At 39.4% G+C, this 18,056-nt stretch overlaps 1 protein-coding gene and 1 pseudogene across 1 annotated transcript; one reads left to right on the forward strand and one right to left on the reverse strand.

Moving 5' to 3' along the window:
- Positions 1–4,564: 4,564 nt before the first annotated feature.
- LOC128317836 (tripartite motif-containing protein 16-like) lies at positions 4,565–8,128 on the reverse strand (annotated as a pseudogene).
- Positions 8,129–10,929: 2,801 nt separating this feature from the next.
- On the forward strand, positions 10,930–17,431 carry LOC128317828 (tripartite motif-containing protein 16-like). Its single transcript, XM_053231661.1, has 6 exons — positions 10,930–11,611; positions 12,580–12,675; positions 12,802–13,035; positions 13,593–13,764; positions 14,002–14,061; positions 16,508–17,431. Exons 1-6 carry the CDS (start codon positions 11,021–11,023, stop codon positions 17,053–17,055), a joined length of 1,701 nt encoding a protein of 566 aa, XP_053087636.1. The 5' UTR covers positions 10,930–11,020; the 3' UTR covers positions 17,056–17,431.
- Positions 17,432–18,056: the final 625 nt, after the last annotated feature.

Here is an 18,056-nt window from a genome sequence, read left to right on the forward strand (position 1 = left end):
TAATTGACAATATCTTTGATTAATATCTATGTACATGTTTTAATAGGACGCATATGAGGGTTCCGTTTGTATGTAACTGTCCCTTTAAGAGTGAAAACCTCATTTTTTAATGATTGTATGCAAATATGGGTGAGGAAGGCTATTCATATCTGATTGGTTGTAAAAGTTATAGTCCCGCCTCCCTACTGGAAGGAGGATTCTTATTGGATGGTTGATTTATCATTCAGGGGAGAACAGGTGAAGCAGCGGACTCTTTAGTAAAATTATTTTGTTTGTATGCTGGGTGTTTTCAGCAGGAATGAGTGTTTTTTAATCGATTTAGTTGTTTGTTTTGAGTATTTTCAGTGAGTTTGTGAGATTTAGTGTCACGCGAGACGGCACTTGCCGTGTTTGTTTATGTTGGAACGGAAAGTCCGTTATTCCGGTTAACGGCAGATGAAGTAGAGAGAGAGAGAGAGAGAGAGAGAGATTCGGAGGAGGACATGGTTGGAGGACAGATCCCAGATAGCGCTCTGATCCCCTCGCGATCGAGAGTTCCTCTGGTACCGCTGGAGAGGAGACAGCGATTCGGAAGAGACTGCAGTGGGCATCAGATGCAGCGAGATCCGGAGCGGAGCTCATAACGCTTACTGCCTTAATGACAGCGGGACTGAGGGGCTTTATTTACTGATTTTGTTGCTCAGTAGAGTGAAGAGGCCAGCTTTGTGTTTTATTGGGCCACAACGAGCCCTAGCAACGTCTCAGGCCTGCAACGGTGGGGTGTGTGTGTGTGTGTGTGTGTGTGTGTGTGTGTGTGTGAGCTCACAAGTCATTAGTGTTAGTGTTGTTTGAAATCTGAATGCTTATGGAAGGCCTTGTATTTATCTTCTTTGCACTTTTAATCCCCCTGTACATAGTCTGTGACACTCATTTCACCGTTCAAAGAGGGTATTGACCTTTTCTCAAAAGAGGACATATAAAGTAATTAGTTAGAGTGTGTTTATTAATTGATTAGTATTTGAAATAAGTCACACAGAGACACCTGAAGGTGAACAGCTCTCTTTATTGGGGTTATTGATCCATGTGACACTGTCATAGATAGTGAATAGTTTCTTCTGTTTCTCTCCTTTCACACTTTCTGTTTATTTATTTTATTTATTTATTGACCTATTTATCTATTAATTGATCTATTTGTGTATATATTTATATATTTGTTGGTATATTTATCTGTGTTAATAAATAATCTTCCTAATTTTGATACTTTCTGCTGAGTAGTGAGTTCATTTCTGTATCAGAATATTAGTTTACACTGAAAGTAAAGGGTACTGACCTACACTTACCTGGAGTGTGAAATCCGTTAATGTAGGTCCGCTGACAGCATCCATCCGATCTGTTAAAGGAAAAGGATAGCTTAGCTCATAATTAATATTAATACTAGAGGGGAGTAACGACTTTAATATTTTCATTGAGAGACACATTACCTGAACCCGGGGCTCCACCCTAACAGAACTTAGGAGAAGTAAATCCTAGGAGGGCAGGGGGTGCTACATGTATAAAATATATTATTAAAATAATATTAACTATTATTATTGTTGTTGTTGTTGATCTTAATAATATTATTTTTATTTTAAATAATAGCTTATATAAAGTATATATGATGTGTATTTGTAATAATAGAAGTAATAAGAATTATACATAAATAAATCTCATTTTCTAATCTGATACTGATCCATGTGTTGGGTTTATTGTTCGCCAGTTTCTCCAGGGTCCTGAGTTTTCACTCATCAGGTTACTTGTAAACCATAAAAAAATTCTAATTATGTGTAAAACATGTATTCTCTTAAAACAATATTTTGTCTTGGTTTTCCACATCAATAATAATAATAATTGCACCTCTGCACTGTTCCGTTCATTTTTTCCACCAGGCCATTATTGTACATGAGGCTTGAAGAGAACTAAGGATGTTACTAAAGCAGGAGGCAAATATATATACACACAATATTATGTTCTACATATTTTTTTTTTTTTTGGAGGGTGTCATTTTGAAGCACAAAGGCGCTATGACACCACTGTGTTTGTGAGGGGATTTGGTGGCTTTGTGGTAAACACCTTGTCTCTGGACTCAGTAGGTGCTGGTTTGAAGTCAGCTTTTGTCTCTACTTGGTGTGTTAGATGGAAAATATTAGGTTAGGCTTTTGCGTCGTAAAAATATTAAACCAAGATGGTGTGTGATGTAACTGGTTCAAGTCTATGCACTTTACTTATATGAACTTATACGACAGTGACTAATATGAAGGTGAAAAGGACTATAAGAGTTCACTTGTGTGAGATCCTGTGGCTCATGTGGATGAGTGTCACCTCTGGGTTAAGAGGTTGCTGGTTCAAACCCCAGCCAGGACTCCAGAATGTGAACATAGATGCTAAAGGAATCAGTGGCAGACAGAGGGAAAGGTGCAGGTGGTCTAGAGGGTGTGATGGTAATATCTGGGCAGCTCCCCCACCAGGGATTGGGCTGGGTAGGTGTGGGTTCAGGTGGCTTGGAGAGGGTGTGGTAACTTAGTTTTCACAGTGCTCCCCTTATTATGTAAAACTAAGTTAACACTCTTCCTCCCTGCATCATAACCCTTCTACCCCAACTGCCCAGATATTGCCCACCCCCTGCCACCCCCTGCCACCCCCTGCCACCCCCTGCCACCCCCTGCCACCCCCTGCCACCCCCTGGGCATCCCACACCTTCTGCCTGCTATTGACCCCTTAAGCCTCTTTGTTCACATCCTGGAGTCCTGGCTGGGGTTTGAACCAGCAACCTCTTAACCCAGAGGTGACACTCATCCACATGAGCCACAGGATCTCACACTAAGGACCTGTTTTATAGTCCTTTTCACCTTCCTATAAGTGACAGTCATATAACTAAGTAAACTGCACAGACTTGTAGACAGCACAAAAACCTGCCCTTTTAGCGCCATTTCTCCACCCAAAAAACTGAGTACAGCAATGAGCTGCACTTGAACTAGCAAGCTCATGGGCCTAAGGCAAGGCTTTTACCACAAAGCCACCAAATACACACTGGTGTCATAGCGCCTTTGTGTTTTAAAATGACACGTGCAAACAATCCAAAAACATTTCTGTCTCTTGCTTTGTCCATATGTCCATTGTTCACACAGTATAGCGTTTGTTTTTATTTTCTGTAAAAGTCTTATGTCTGTATTATCTGAATTATCTAAATAGAAACAAAGATGCTACAGAAGAAAGATGCTAAAAAAATGACAAAGAATTAGAAAATTTAGTTTTGAGTTTTGTTTTATATTTATTTTCTTAATTGAATTGAATAATATTTTTAAATTAAGCATTACTTGTAAGTTGGTAGCTACAGGATTACAGTAATTGTAAAATTGCAGCTACAAGATTAGGCTTATAAACTTTGCAGTCTGACTGGAGCAAAGAGAAACATTTTAATTTTCTGAAATATTATTACTTTATGTTATTATCAGGTATCAAACAACTTCTGTATCATTTTCAACAGAATCATGAACATAGTTCACTTATAAATATAAAATGTCATAACCATTTATGATTGCACCAAGTTATTGAACTTTATCAGAATAGAAATGTAGCGACACCATGAACAGTCACTTGTAATATTTTCTCCTTCTCTCCTCCTTTTTTCGGAAATTCCTGCTCTGGAAGATTAAATTCCCATATCTCACAAGTCTGGGTTTAATGATTGACCTGAGCGTAGATTGTGTTTAGTAAGCAGAGAGAATGTCCAGGTAAAGCTGGGGTTATTTAAGGACATTGATGTATAGGAGAGAATGTCAGAGATCTCAGCAGTAAAGATGGAGAGAACCGTGTTCTACTTGCTCGTCGTGTTTCTGCTGATGCCGAGTCTGCACTTAGAAAGATAAAAGTTTAGAGCTTTTATATTAGAGCACATGTGCTACGTTATGTAACAAATCTAAAACAGTTTAATTTCCACACAGCAGTGTTAAAAAAACTCATTTCCATTTTTATTTGTACATGTTGTGTATAATAGTGTAACTGATGCTTCTACACAGAGCCAAAATCAAAGTTGGGGTGTGTTGGAAACTCAGAAGTGAAGACCAGGAGACTCGGGTATATCTTCAGCAGGATTCTTTATTGAGAACGTGCTGTTTCACTCTGCAGTCATCAAGTCTAAACAAGAGATCTGTACATTGTAGTTTTATACACATTTTAAGGGTCAGTCCTTAGAGGTGGAGACAAAAGCACTCAGGTGACAACTTTAAGCAAAACATGGAAAAGAAGTACAGAGTTATAGGAACCCTCCCCAGACTCTGCAGTTTCACCAGCTCTAATCCAATCAGCATAACTAAACCACTCACACACTTCATTATCATAGAGATAAAGAAAAGTCCACACCTCAGGTAATGATGATCATGAACAATGGCCACCAATGCAAAGAATGGGGCAGAGGCACCAAGAGCCATCACAGACAAAAGGTGGTAGCCTCAGTTACTATGCTTGTTTGACTCACAGTAAAGAGAACAGGAACTGGCAGAAACCTCCTACTAGAAACTTTGCTCAGCATAATCATTCAGCTGATGTCATTCAGCATACTGGAAAACAGTGACTCTCATATTTGTATTCCTACAAGTGTCAGAGATTAACAAGTCAATTTAACAATATATATAGTTGTGAGAAACTGGGACACATCTTACTGCACTACACACATTACTAAGGATCACACAACCTCACAGTTATATCGTCATCTAACAAGTAGATCCCAAACCCAGCGTATAGAGGCTGAGTGAATGTGGTGTGGACTCTGTGGAGGAGCTTCATCGTGTCAGAGACGCTGTAGAAGGACAGAGTTCCTGCACTGTGATCCACATACACTCCTATTCTGGAGGATGATGGCCCTTGGATCTCGGTCTGAATGTTGTTGTGATAGAAACAGAGAGACGTGGAAGAACATCGCAGACACCAGGACTGATCGTTGCGTCCAAACTTGCACTCGTCGCGCCATCCTTTCCTGCAGATCTCTCTGTACGAGACGGATATTTCCACATCGTCATCTCGCATCCACTCCACCTCCCAGTAATGGCGTCCAAGCATACTCTCCTCACACAACACCTGCCAGTGGTAGTCAAACCGCTCCGGATGATCAGAGTACTCCTGGTCTCTCCAGCTGTGTCTCAGCACTCTGTTGTTGTCACTCAGAATGAGGTGCTGATTTACTGTGTTGGGGTCCAGAGTCAGAGAACAGAAATCTGAAATAAATGAGAAGAATGTAAGGTATAATTAAAAAAATACATTTATTACTTAAGTGAGACACCAACCTATTTATACTATTTCTTACCTAAACCTATGTTCACACTAGCAAGTGACAAAGCGACAAATGATCATTGAGTTTCTACGTATGTGTGTAACAAGGAGCCATGATTTCAGCGACAAGTGACATTTCATCTCAGGTATAAAGTAGGCATGACACAGCAAAGCAACAAATCCTAATGATGGCTTGAATGATTCCTCTGTCCAGTCCTATGGCATGTATGTGTTTCTTCAGTTACCTCTCATTACTTTAGTTCTTACCTGTAATTAGTTCCCATTTACAGTTTGATGCACCAAAATGTTAGAAAAACTCAGCTTCATCTTTCCCTGTCAAATTTTTCCCTCTCATTAAACATGCATAGAGACATTATGAAGAAAAATAAAGCTTGGAAGGAAGTAGCAGAGACTGTTTATGCCTCTAGCGAGTGTATGTAGCTAGTAGAGTTAGCTTGCTTTGCTACGATCTGAGAATGAAGCTAGTATGAAGCTGAGCACGTAAAACAAACAGCCGATTTTCACACTGATTAGTGCATTGTTTAATTTGTGTTTAACTAGTTAGCTTTAGAAGCTATATATACATAGATACTACCATTTCTCATTAGAATTAAAAAAAGCCAAACTACAAAAGACAGAAGAAAATCACTAGAAGTGGATTAACCAAGTGTCTGTGTTGCACAGATATAATTGGTTGTGTGTGTGTGTGTGAGAGAGTGACATACATTTCAAAAAATCTTGCCTGCTCTTTGGCTCTGAGGGTGACATCATCTAAACTGCAGAATCTGTGGAGACAACAGAATAAATTAATGGAACACAATCGGCCTGTTGAAAAAAAACACACACACACACACACACACATCAAACATTTTTGTCAGCATGTCTTTACTCACCATGTGGAGAGATTTTCAATTCCTCAGTGCAGAATTCCTCCAGTCGCTTTTTCAGGTCTGAGAGATACTTCCTCACACCGTCGAATGAGAGACGTGGATTAACGTGGATGCTTGATGAGTCCTTATGTCCAGAAGAGACAGACTGGAAACTCTACACAGTAAAAAGGAGGGTAATAGGAATAAACAATCACAGACTAAATTAGACATGACACACTTGTGATCTAAGACAAGTACATTCATTATTTTCGTAAACTCCAGGCCTGGAGACTAGAAGCCAGTCGCAACAGTCAAACTTAAGCTCTGTCACAATCTAGTTTGAATGGAACATTATTTTATATCAGCTAGCATAGAAAGCTTCTTCATCATAAATCAAATTGAGATTATTAGTAAGGTACATGGGCAGCACAGTGGTGGAGTGGGTACTACTGCTGCCTCACAACGTATGATTTAGGACTGACTTGAGATCAACCTTACGCACATCTGGTGCAGCTGGCTGCAGGGTGGAAAGAGGCGTACAGAGCTCTCTCTGTAGATCAGACAGTGAGTGTTACCTGGAGGAAATGGATGTGATCGTGTGTGTGTGAAAGCTGCTCCAGCTCAGTGACTCTCCTCTGAAGATCAGCAATCTCCTGCTCCAGTTGCTCCAGGAGTCGTTCAGCTCGACTCAGTTCAGCCTTCTCCTGAGCTCTGATCAGCTCCGTCACCTCCGAGCGCTTTTTCTCCATGGAGCTAATCAGCTCAGTAAAGATCCTCTCACTGTCCTCCACTGCTGTCTGTGCACTGAGCTGTTAGGAGACACACACACACACACAGTTTAATTTTAAAGCTCGAATAACATTCATTGTCGTAGTTAACTTCCTAGTTACATTATGTATTAATACTTATATACTGTGAATACTAGGTTGTAATTAGACTAGGTATCACTCGGCCACCATAGACTGATCCAACATTACCTTTGTGAAAAAGCTCCAGCTTTCTATGTAAACATTTGTTTTTTTTAACATAGAAAGGAGTATCAGCAATTAACTCAGTAAAAGCTGGCTATAATCACTAGACCAGAACCCCAACTACTCTGGAGACAATTAAACAATATTAAAGGAAACAAATCAATGTCCTGCATCGAGGTCCTCATAACAAGTCAATGTCCTCGAAACGTGTCGAGTTCCTTTCTGAATAGCCTTTCTAAATGACTAAATACAGACAGGACTAACATTATTATTATTTATTTATTAGTTACAACACAGTTTGGAGCTGAGGCGTGGGTGAATCTGCTCTACTCACTGCTCACCTTTATAGTGTTCACAGCCTGTTTCAGCTCCTGCACCTTCTTCTGCTTCTCCTGGATTCTCTGCTGGGATTTCATCTGCTCCTCCTCTAGCTCATGCTGTGAGAAAATAAAAACAATCGTACTCAGCATTATATTAAGTATAATCTGAATAAGTGTACATTAATGGTACTTCAAGTAAACTGTGACATTTAGTGTACAGATAACGCCGATTACCAACAAAATGACCACTTGCTAGTTCTCACCTGTTTCTCGGTTCTTTCTGACACACCTGAGATGATGTTGTGAGCTTTGTGTTCATCCATCGCACACAAATAACAGATGGAGCTTTGGTCAGTATGACAGTAGATCTCCAGCAGCTTGTGGTGCTGTGAGCAGATCTTCTCCTGTAGCTGCGTCGTGGCTTTTTCCAGCTTGTGCCTTTTCAAAGCTGGAACTTCATGCTGAGCTTTCAGATGAGGTTCACAAAAGGAGGTCAGACAAATCAGACAGGACTTGACGGCTTTGTGTTTTCTCTCGGTGCAGAAATCACACTCCACATCTCCAGGCCCAGTGGAACAGTGAGCAGGAGAAGCAGCTAATCTCTCTTACTGGAAACATACACATCAAATACACACAAACATTCGACGCTGCAGTGATTTTAACAGCACACACTCACTAAAAGGTGCCACAATTTACACAAACTCACCTGAAAAATGCATTTAAAAGCGTTTAGAGACAGATAATGGCTCTCCTCAGTGCACTGCTGCCAACTGCTTTCAATGGAAAGTAGCTAAAGCCTGCTCGAAAAGTCGCTAAATGTGACGACATGCGCTGATTAGCGTGTCCGTGACGTCATGACGTCGTGTTTGCATTCTGCCTGGTGTTAGCCCTTTACATCTGTTTGCTTCTCTCCTTCTCTCTGTGCTCACATACTGTATTTTAATAAAGCCGAATTCCCAGTAAAGCTGTTCACATTGACCCATTTTTCTGTTTCTGTTGTCAGACAGCGGAACGAGTCTGAAATAGGGAGTGAAACGCGGCTCATTAAGACTACATGTTAACCAGCAGTCACTTCCAAGCCATTTCCAAGCTGCTGCTCTGCGCTGCTAAAATCCTGATTTTATAACCGCCACGTCGTCTGACAAAATCACCACACACACAAGTTAAAGACATCGGCTGTGCTGTGATTTCGGCTATATTTACATGGAAAATGATCACTCAGAGAGAAAGTTACAAGCCACAGAATGCGACTTAAAAAAGAAACCAAACTTCACCCTACTGCCCACTTCCGCCCTCTGCTGGTGAAAATACTGTTCACACCATTCTCACCAGTAAACTAACACCAGTCAGTTACATTTTAAACCTTCTGGTGTTCAACTAGTCACGTGTTTATTGTTTATTTCCTTAAATCTTGGATGTTAAGACTCTCTTACTGGATTATAGAGCGATTAGTGCATTTGCAGCTTTATACAGCTGTACTGGTATATCTCAGAAAGCCTGACAGACTCTGTTCCAAATCAGGTTTGAAATGAATCAAGTGCTGACTCTTTACTACACACTGAATGGCTGATCAAATTAAACTTAGGACCAAAAATGTATTAGAGATCTCAAATCTACCTGTGTGAGCTGAGAGGAAGAGACGCTCCAACCATTCACACGACCATATAGTCAACTTAACCAGAGGGACGGACGATTAGCCATTGTTTACATAACTGTGCTAATTACACCTCAGTATCACACAGAGGTTCAGTCCATTTATATAGAAGGAATGGAGGTTGAGGTGGAATGGAGACAATGAGAGTGTCTGTGAAGTATGAGGTGATGGGAAAATCTTTACGTGATCCACAGGAAAATGTGTAGAAACTCATCTCATTACATTAATCACCTTAATAATTAATACCATTACATCACATTATATTACTTATAGCCATGGAGGTTAGTTACACCCTCCTCACTTAAAGCTCCACCCATCACACTTTAAAGCTCCACCCAGTGTCTCTGTCACACTATAATCACAGAAGCTCAAAGTTCATTCAGAGGAAACAAAACTTATCTCTGAGTGCTGCTCTCTCTCTCTCTCTCTCTCTGTGAGTTCAGGAAAATGGCTGAAGCCAATATTTCAAAATAAAAAAACAAAAATTTGAAAATTTTTACAAAACCCTGCTTTAAAAATCCAAAAATGCTCATATAGCACAAGGGTGAATTTTGTTCAGAAAGACATTTTGAGGCAAATAACACCACATTACAATCATATATACCTTTTAAAATATTTTAATTTTCAGCATGTATTCTAAGATCTAAAATATACGTTCACGTTTTAAAATCTAAAGCTGTTTCTAAACACTTTGTCTTTAAATTTCATTTTAAAACATTTAACAATATTAAAATAGGGTGGCCCCAAATGTTTTTTTTTGGAGACTTAAGCCACATTTACAACTGTATGAATTTTACTGCATTAGAAAACAACATGTCAAAACAAGTGGCATTTATTTTAAAGAAAAAAAGCACAAGCACACCTTTCAAGCAAAACACTCCACAAAAATGATTATTATGTTTAAAAATATAAAAATAATAGATGTACTGCTGATAATTAAATTTAAAAAAATATATTTGGACACTTAATATTATTCTGGTTGTTACAGTTAATCCATGGTTAATATGATGAACTACACCATGTGGTTACTCTGCTAGAGGCATCTGTATGTAACTGAAGGTAATTGACTACATACATCTACTTTAAATTACCTTTACACCAGCTGGTTAAAAGTCATTGCAAAAATGACTCAGATGAAGGAATTAAGTTATGAGGAAAGAAGGAAAGAAGGCCGCTTTATTCAGCTGATCAGCAAAACCTCAAAAAATAAGTTCAAAGAAGAAGGACTTGTGAATGAAAACAGTCGACATACAGGCAGAATCAGAAAGACCACCAGCCGATTGGGCAGATAATTGTGAATAAAATCAAGGACAACAGCCGAGAAACAGCAGCAGGGATTGCTTCAGAGATGAATGAGAATTACCAGATACAACTAGAGCACAGACTATTCACAACAGGATCATGGAGCATGGGTACAGAGGAAGAGTAATGCAGCAGAAACCATTCAACAGCCTCAAGAATAAAACAGCAAGGCTGAAATCTGCAAAAGAACAAACACAGAAAAACAGCAGCTTCTGGAGAACTGTAAAGTGAGAACTTCTCACTTTAAAAATGGCTCCAACATTCTTCCAGGATGAATATAATTTTAAAGATGTCACTAGGAATAAGTTCTTAAATTGTAACAATTGTAATTTATCAACAAGGATGAAAGTTTTGCTTGAGGTGTCAGTAGGAAAAAAAGACCAGAAATTTAAAACCCATTCTGTGTGTGTTTCATGAACTTAATCCTAATAAGTGTAGCTACACGGGTTATATTTATGTACTGAAGGGAGATGAAATGGTTAACAGAGGAGGATTGATAACCTCTCTGCGTTTGTGCTCCTCCTCTTCCTCTCACACACTCAGAGAATCAGGAAGTAACTCCTCATTTCAGAGAAAACAAAACTGATCTCTCTCTCTTTCTCAGTGTGTGAGTTCAGGAAAATGGCAGAGGCCAGTATTTCAGTAGATCAGGACCAGTTCAGCTGTCCAGTGTGTCTGGATCTCCTGAAGGATCCGGTGACTATCCCCTGTGGTCACAGTTTCTGTAAGTTGTGTATTAATGGCTGCTGGGATCAGGAGGATCAGAAGGGCGTCTACAGCTGTCCTCAGTGCAGAGACACCTTCACTCCAAGGCCTGTTCTACGCAGAAACACCATGCTGGCTGAAGTGGTGGAGAAACTGAAGAAGACTGAACTCCAAGCTGCTTCTCCTGCTCACTGTTATGCTGGACCTGGAGACGTGGAGTGTGATTTCTGCACCGGGAGAAAACGCAAAGCCGTCAAGTCCTGTCTGATGTGTTTGACTTCATTTTGTGAAACTCATCTGAAACCTCATCTGGAAATTTCTGGTTTAAAGAAACACACATTAATCGAAGCTTCAGCAAAACTACAAGAGAAGGTCTGCTCTCAACATAGCAAGCTGATCGAGATCTACTGTCGTACTGATCAAACCTGCATCTGTTATTTGTGTACGATGGATAATCACAAAGGTCACGACACCATCACAGCCGCAGCAGAAAGAGCTGAGAAACAGGTGAGAACTAGAAATCTTTCCAGAATGAATTCTTCCTAGTTTTATTTCTTAGTTGGAATTAATTGCTTTAGTCAGTTACAGGATTTGAACTTTAATTTCAGTTTTGTAAAAGCTTGTTAAAATGTTGTGTTCTGGTTAAGATAGTGTTAAAACTTTTGTCAGTGTTAGTCCTAATCTGGTCAGACCAGGAAGGGACAGAGCATGGCACACGAAAGCAGAGAGAGAGAGTGAGAGAGAGAGAGAGAGAGAGAGAGAATTGAGGTACAGCAAACATGAATAAATCTGTTATAATAAGCTCCACTCTTCTGGGAAGGCTTTCCACTAGATGTTGGAGCGTGGCTGTGGGGATTTGTGTTCATTCAGATACAAGAGCTTTAGTGAGGTCAGGCACTGATGTTGGTGAGGAGGTCTGGGGTGCAGTTGGTATTCCAGTTCATCCCAAAGGTGTTCAGTGGGGTCGAGGTCAGGGCTCTGTGCAGGACACTCGAGTTCTTCCACTGCAACCTTCACACACCATGTCTTCATGGAGCTCGCTTTGTGCACAGGAGCATTGTCATGCTGGAACAGGTTTGGGCCTCTTAGTTCCAGAGAAAGGAAACTGTAATGATGCAGCACACAGAGACATTCTGTACAATTGTGTGCTTCCAACTATGTGGCAACATTTCAAAAAAGCCATGTTTAAAGGTTGATGGTTCCCTTGACTGGAAACCATCACACCGGCATCCCGCCTTTTTACATTCTTTGTTTTTCCTTTTACTCTTCTGCCCAAAAACCCAAGTTTTACTCTTTATTTTGCCACTCATAATAAGCAGCATGGAAGTTATTTCTAGCTCGTAACACTACAAAATGCAGTAACCATATAGAAATTCTACAACACTGTGCTGCCAGGTGATTAGGTATTGTGATGTAGGAACTAATAAAGATGAATGTACTTCATTAAGAGCTGAAAATAATTGATGTGTCCTCAGAGTGAGCTAAAGGAGGAGCAGAAGAAATCCCAGCAGAGAATCCAGGAGAAGCAGAAGAAGGTGCAGGAGCTGAAACAGGCTGTGAACACTATAAAGGTGAGCAGTGAGCAGAGACAGAGCTGCTCCTAGAAACACACACAACATGGACAACCAGTCATTTAGATTCCCAGTAAGAGAGGGAATGATAGATGAGCTTTAAATCTTGTGTGTGTCTCCTAACAGCTCAGTGCACAGACAGCAGTGGAGGACAGTGAGAGGATCTTTACTGAGCTGATCAGCTCCATGGAGAAAAAGCGCTCGGAGGTGACGGAGTTGATCAGAGCTCAGGAGAAGGCTGAACTGAGTCGAGCTGAACGACTCCTGGAGCAACTGGAGCAGGAGATTGCTGATCTTCAGAGGAGAGTCAATGAGCTGGAGCAGCTTTCACACACACACGATCACATCCATTTCCTCCAGGTAACACTCACTGTCTGATCTACAGAGCCAGCTGTTCCTCACACACTCTCTAAAACACCTCTCATTAAAGCAACAATAAATGTCCCTGTCTGACATCACAAGTGTGTCTGGTGTTATCCTGAGATCAGGTGACTTCACAGTTTATTACTGTTTGTTATTGTTTAGTGCTGTTTAGCTTCTTTTTAACTCGACTTCAGTTCTTAGTTAATTTCATTATTGATAGTTTGTGGATTTGGGCTCGAGTAGCTATGACTTCATTTGTCTGGTGTGTTTATCGTGACAGTTGAGCAATGAAGGATCACAGTAGCCACCAACATTGACTAATGTATCTACTGATTTCCTATATCTATGGCTACAACATTAAAAACTGGCGGCTTATAAGGTGGATTCATAATGATCGTATGATGTATTTGTGTAATGCAAGCTGGGTAATGTAGTGATAGAATGCTCATGGATGTAAATACACTTTTAAAAATCAGGAATTTTGCAAAAAGACAAACTTTCCAAAGTACTTTGTTTGTGTGTACTGTTTTTGATGTATAAATTGCTTTCTGTAGGCTTTAGCTTCTGGACGTCGGTCTCCCCAACAAAAAAGACCAGATTTTCACACGTCCAACATCACTGTCCATCAACATCTCTCATTTGATGGAGTGAGGAATTCTCTCTCAGATCTGAAGAAGAGACTCGAGGAATTCTGTGAGGAGGAATTTAACAAAATCTCTCCACATGGTAAGAGGAGCTGTTCCTGCTGGAGAAACACAATGATGGACGTCTTTACTCGCTCTGTGAAGTATTATTTCTTAGCAATGCTCCTGCTTTCTTTTTGCAGACAGTTTACTCAAATAACACCTTTAACTAAAATACTGATTTAAAATGAATAAACTGACTGTATCACTTTAAACTGTTTCCATCTTTTACACAACCTGATGATGCTTTTTGTCTTCGTTTCCATTTTTCTCTCCACAGCTGCAGCAGTTCAGATCATTTCACTACCGGAGCCACAGAGCAGAGAAGATTTTCTGAAATGTACGTGTAAAGCACAAACACACACACACACACACACACCTACAGCTACACCCAACAAGCATGTACACCCAACGTGCATGCACACACATACATGCACACACGTGCGCGCACGCACGCACACACACACGCAGTGGTCACTTGTAGGACCTGTTTCCAGTATTTAGTACATGTGAGGTCCACCCTCACACACACCAGCTGTCTTCATTCCTTGTGGGGACCAAATGCACTATAAGTAATAAGAAACAATATTGTTTCCATTGATGCTAACAAAATTATTAACCCAGAATGACGTTTACCTTCTAAACAACTTTTATTGGTTGACTGAATAGCAAATGTAACAGCAGGTCTGCATATAAAAGCAGAAACAGACATCATTTTAACCTACAAACACAATTCTTACCTTAGAAACAGGCATGTTAAACAGATTTTTTGTATTTTATTTAAATTCTAAGCAGATCCAGGTCAAGAGCTTCAGTTAATATCCACATCAAACATCAGAATGAAGAAAAAGTGTGATCTCTGTGACTTTAACCGTGGCATGGTTGTTGGTGCCAGATGAGCTGGTTTGAGTATTTCAGAAACTGCTGATCTCCTGGGATTTTCACACACAACAGTCTCTGGAGTTTACACAGAATGGATTGAAAAACAAAAAACATTGACTTTTTTCTGATTCTGATGTTTGATGTGAACATTAACTGAAGCTCTTGATCTGGATCTGCATGATTTTATACACTGGTTGATTGAATAAATGCATGAATGAGCAGGTGTACAGGTGTTCCTATTAAATTGGACAGTAAGAGTAAAGAACCTCTAGCACACTAGCAATTACACGTGTAAATTAATGGAAGGATTTTAAAAAAAAAAGACTTTGTGCCCCATGTTGAAAAGATGCAGAGGGTGCATTTAGCTTCAAACACACATGCTCTGTCAGTGGTATATATATACAGTACTGTGCAAAGGTCTTAGGCACCCTATTATTTTAGTACAAACTTTGTTATAGATGTTTATTTTCTGAATTCTACATTATTGATTCAGTACAAAAACATTTTAAATTTCCAAACATTGGTTTTTCAGCACAAAATGAAATGTTCCAGAAAAATGTTTGTATGTCAGTAAAGAAAGCAGCAGATTCCATAAGAGACACTTTTCAGATAAAAACATAATGAAGGCTGCTGGGTTTCGCTGCAGAAATAAGAAGCGAGTCGACAGTCAAAGTCTCCAGAAGAACTGTGGCTGCTTCTGCAAGATGCTCAGTAACACTTCCAGCTCATTTCCTTATAAAACTGCACACACTGCACCTCAGATAGTGTTTTTTTTTTTAAAGCAAAGTGTCATCAGACCAAATATTGACTTTGTGTCATTTATTACTGTTTACTGCTTTTTATGGTATTTTTTAAATGTATAAACATTTAATTTCATTATTTTTGAAGGCATCTTTGCTCTGCAGCATTTCATTGCATGTGCCTAAGACTTTTGCACAGAACTGTAAGTGTGTGTGTGTATATATATAATAATAATAATATTAATAATAATAATACATTTTATTTATAAAGCACTTTACATTTTAAAGAAAATCTCAAAGTGCTACAAAAAAAACAGCAATTAAAACCAGCTGCCAACTGAGATTAGCACAGAAATTTAAACTATATTAAAACACTTTTTATAAAGGTACGTTTTTAAACCCCTTTTAAAACCATCAGTCATTTGTGGAGCCCTCAAATGTATATATATTTACACATTATGTGTGCCAGAACACTACTATCTACTACTATCATCTGCAATACTTGTTGTGTTTAATAAAATTAGGCTTAACAGCTGGGTTAATTACAGATAAAAAAAAACACTCTGAAAGGACTTGTCCTAAATTATAATAATAATAATAATAATAATAATAATAATAATAATAATAATAAATGAAACAGTACTTTTCAGACATGATGGTCATGGTGTAAGGTGTGTCTAGCTGAGTGTTAGGATTACTAGGAGAACACTTTGATAATCTGACTGTGCATTTCCTCTCATTAGGAGGACAGTATTAGTGCACCACAGTTATCCAGCGAGCTGCTACACTAACTTCTCAAACTTTCTGCACACGTTTCCATAATATTACTTCTTTCACATTCTTATTTTTGTAACCAGAAACTAATAACAAAGCTGCAAAAAAATAAAACACTTACCTTGAATATCCTTCCTTGTTCGTCTTCTGTTAAACTCACACTGGCTCTTTCTAAAATGTAAATTAGTAATGGCGGAGGTGACCTCCTCATGGGAAATGTAGTCCATTATCACTTCCGGGTACGCTTCTTTGTATTGATAAAAGGACGGCGAAAAACTACAACTCTCCGGTTAAATATTAAAAAGCTAATTATTGTATTGGCTATACGCTTAGCGCTTACACTTTTAATAAAACATGCCACGTTCAGTTTGTTTTTCTCTTTTATTTCAGATTTCTGTTATCTGACTCTGGATCCCAACACAGTACATCGTAAACTCATTCTGTCTGAGAAGAACAGAGCGGTGAGATACAGTGAGAGAGAGCAGCAGTACTCTGATCATCCAGAGAGATTTGCCTCCTACTGTCAGGTGTTGTGTAAGGAGAGTGTGTGTGGACGCTGTTACTGGGAGGTGGAGTGGAGTGGTGCTGGTGTGTTCATATCAGTCTCATATAAAGACATCAGCAGGAAAGGACCGGGTAATGAGTGTGTGTTTGGATACAACAATCAGTCCTGGAGTCTGCGGTGTTCTTCTTCTTCTTCTTCTTCTTCTTCTCTCTGTTTCTATCACAACAACATTAAGACTGATCTCAGAGTTCCATCATCCTCCAGAATAGGAGTGTATGTGGATCACAGTGCAGGAACTCTGTCCTTCTACAGCGTCTCTGACACGATGAAGCTCCTCCACAGAGTCCACACCACATTCACTCAGCCTCTATACGCTGGGTTTAGGATCTACTCATGGTTTGGTTCTACTGTGAGATTGTGTGATCCAAAATAAAGTGTGTAGTGTTTTATGTAAAATTCCTGCACATTGTCACATTGCTGCTCAGTCATCTGTCTGACTAGCACACAATCCATCTGCACAAAAACACACTCATTTAAATGTATTCATTAAAACAGATTAGTCATTTTACATTAATTAAAAAGGAAATGTTAAAAATGAACTGTCAGACAAGAAACTAGTAAAATTTCAGAAGAAAAGGATGGAGGAGTGAGAAGTGCAGCGCGCGAGCTGTGTGAGTTGTGCTGAAATCGGTGACGCAGAGAAATCTGTGACTAGAGGTCACTGTTCAGTAAATGTTCAAGATTGCAGCTTCTGTCTTTTCTGTTTGTGTTTTATGATTGTGATTGGTAATTAAACGATGTGTACTCCACACACATGCTCCTGTGTGTTTATTGGGACTGATTTTAATTCTTTTTTGTGTCTTTTACCATTGTGGTTCTTATTTATGTATGTAACTCTGGGTAAATTTCGGTTACTAAAGATTTTGACAACATCATTGATTAATATTTTTTTTTACATGCTTTAATAGGACGCACGTAAGGTTTACGTTTATATGTAACTGTCCCTATAAGAGTGAGAACCTCTTTTTATAATGATTGTATGCAAATATGGGTGAGTAAGGCCATTCATATCTGATTGGTTGTAAAAGTTATAGTCCCGCCTCCCTACTGGAAGGAGGATTCTTATTGGATGGTTGATTTATCATTCAGGGGAGAACAGGTGAAGCAGCGGAGTCTTTAGCAAAGTTGTTATTTTGTTTGTATGCTGGGTGTTTTCAGCAGGAATGAGTGTTTTTTAATCGATTTAGTTGTTTGTTTTGAGTATTTTCAGTGAGTTTGTGAGATTTAGTGTCACGCGAGACGGCACTTGCCGTGTTTGTTTATGTTGGAACGGAAAGTCCGTTATTCCGGTTAACGGCAGATGAAGTAGAGAGAGAGAGAGAGAGAGAGATTCGGAGGAGGACATGGTTGGAGGACATGGTTGGAGGACAGATC

The sequence above is a fragment of the Pangasianodon hypophthalmus genome, chromosome 30, assembly GCF_027358585.1.
Source record: "Pangasianodon hypophthalmus isolate fPanHyp1 chromosome 30, fPanHyp1.pri, whole genome shotgun sequence".
Lineage (NCBI taxonomy): Eukaryota > Metazoa > Chordata > Actinopteri > Siluriformes > Pangasiidae > Pangasianodon > Pangasianodon hypophthalmus.

Bases quoted from the DNA above. Each gene is read 5' to 3' on its own strand.
- LOC128317828 (XM_053231661.1), top strand. From the start codon at position 11,021: ATGGCAGAGGCCAGTATTTCAGTAGATCAGGACCAGTTCAGCTGTCCA. The intron at 12,676-12,801 runs GTGAGCAGTGAG...GTCTCCTAACAG, and splicing joins AGGCTGTGAACACTATAAAG to CTCAGTGCACAGACAGCAGT. The intron at 13,765-14,001 runs GTAAGAGGAGCT...TTCTCTCCACAG, and splicing joins TAACAAAATCTCTCCACATG to CTGCAGCAGTTCAGATCATT.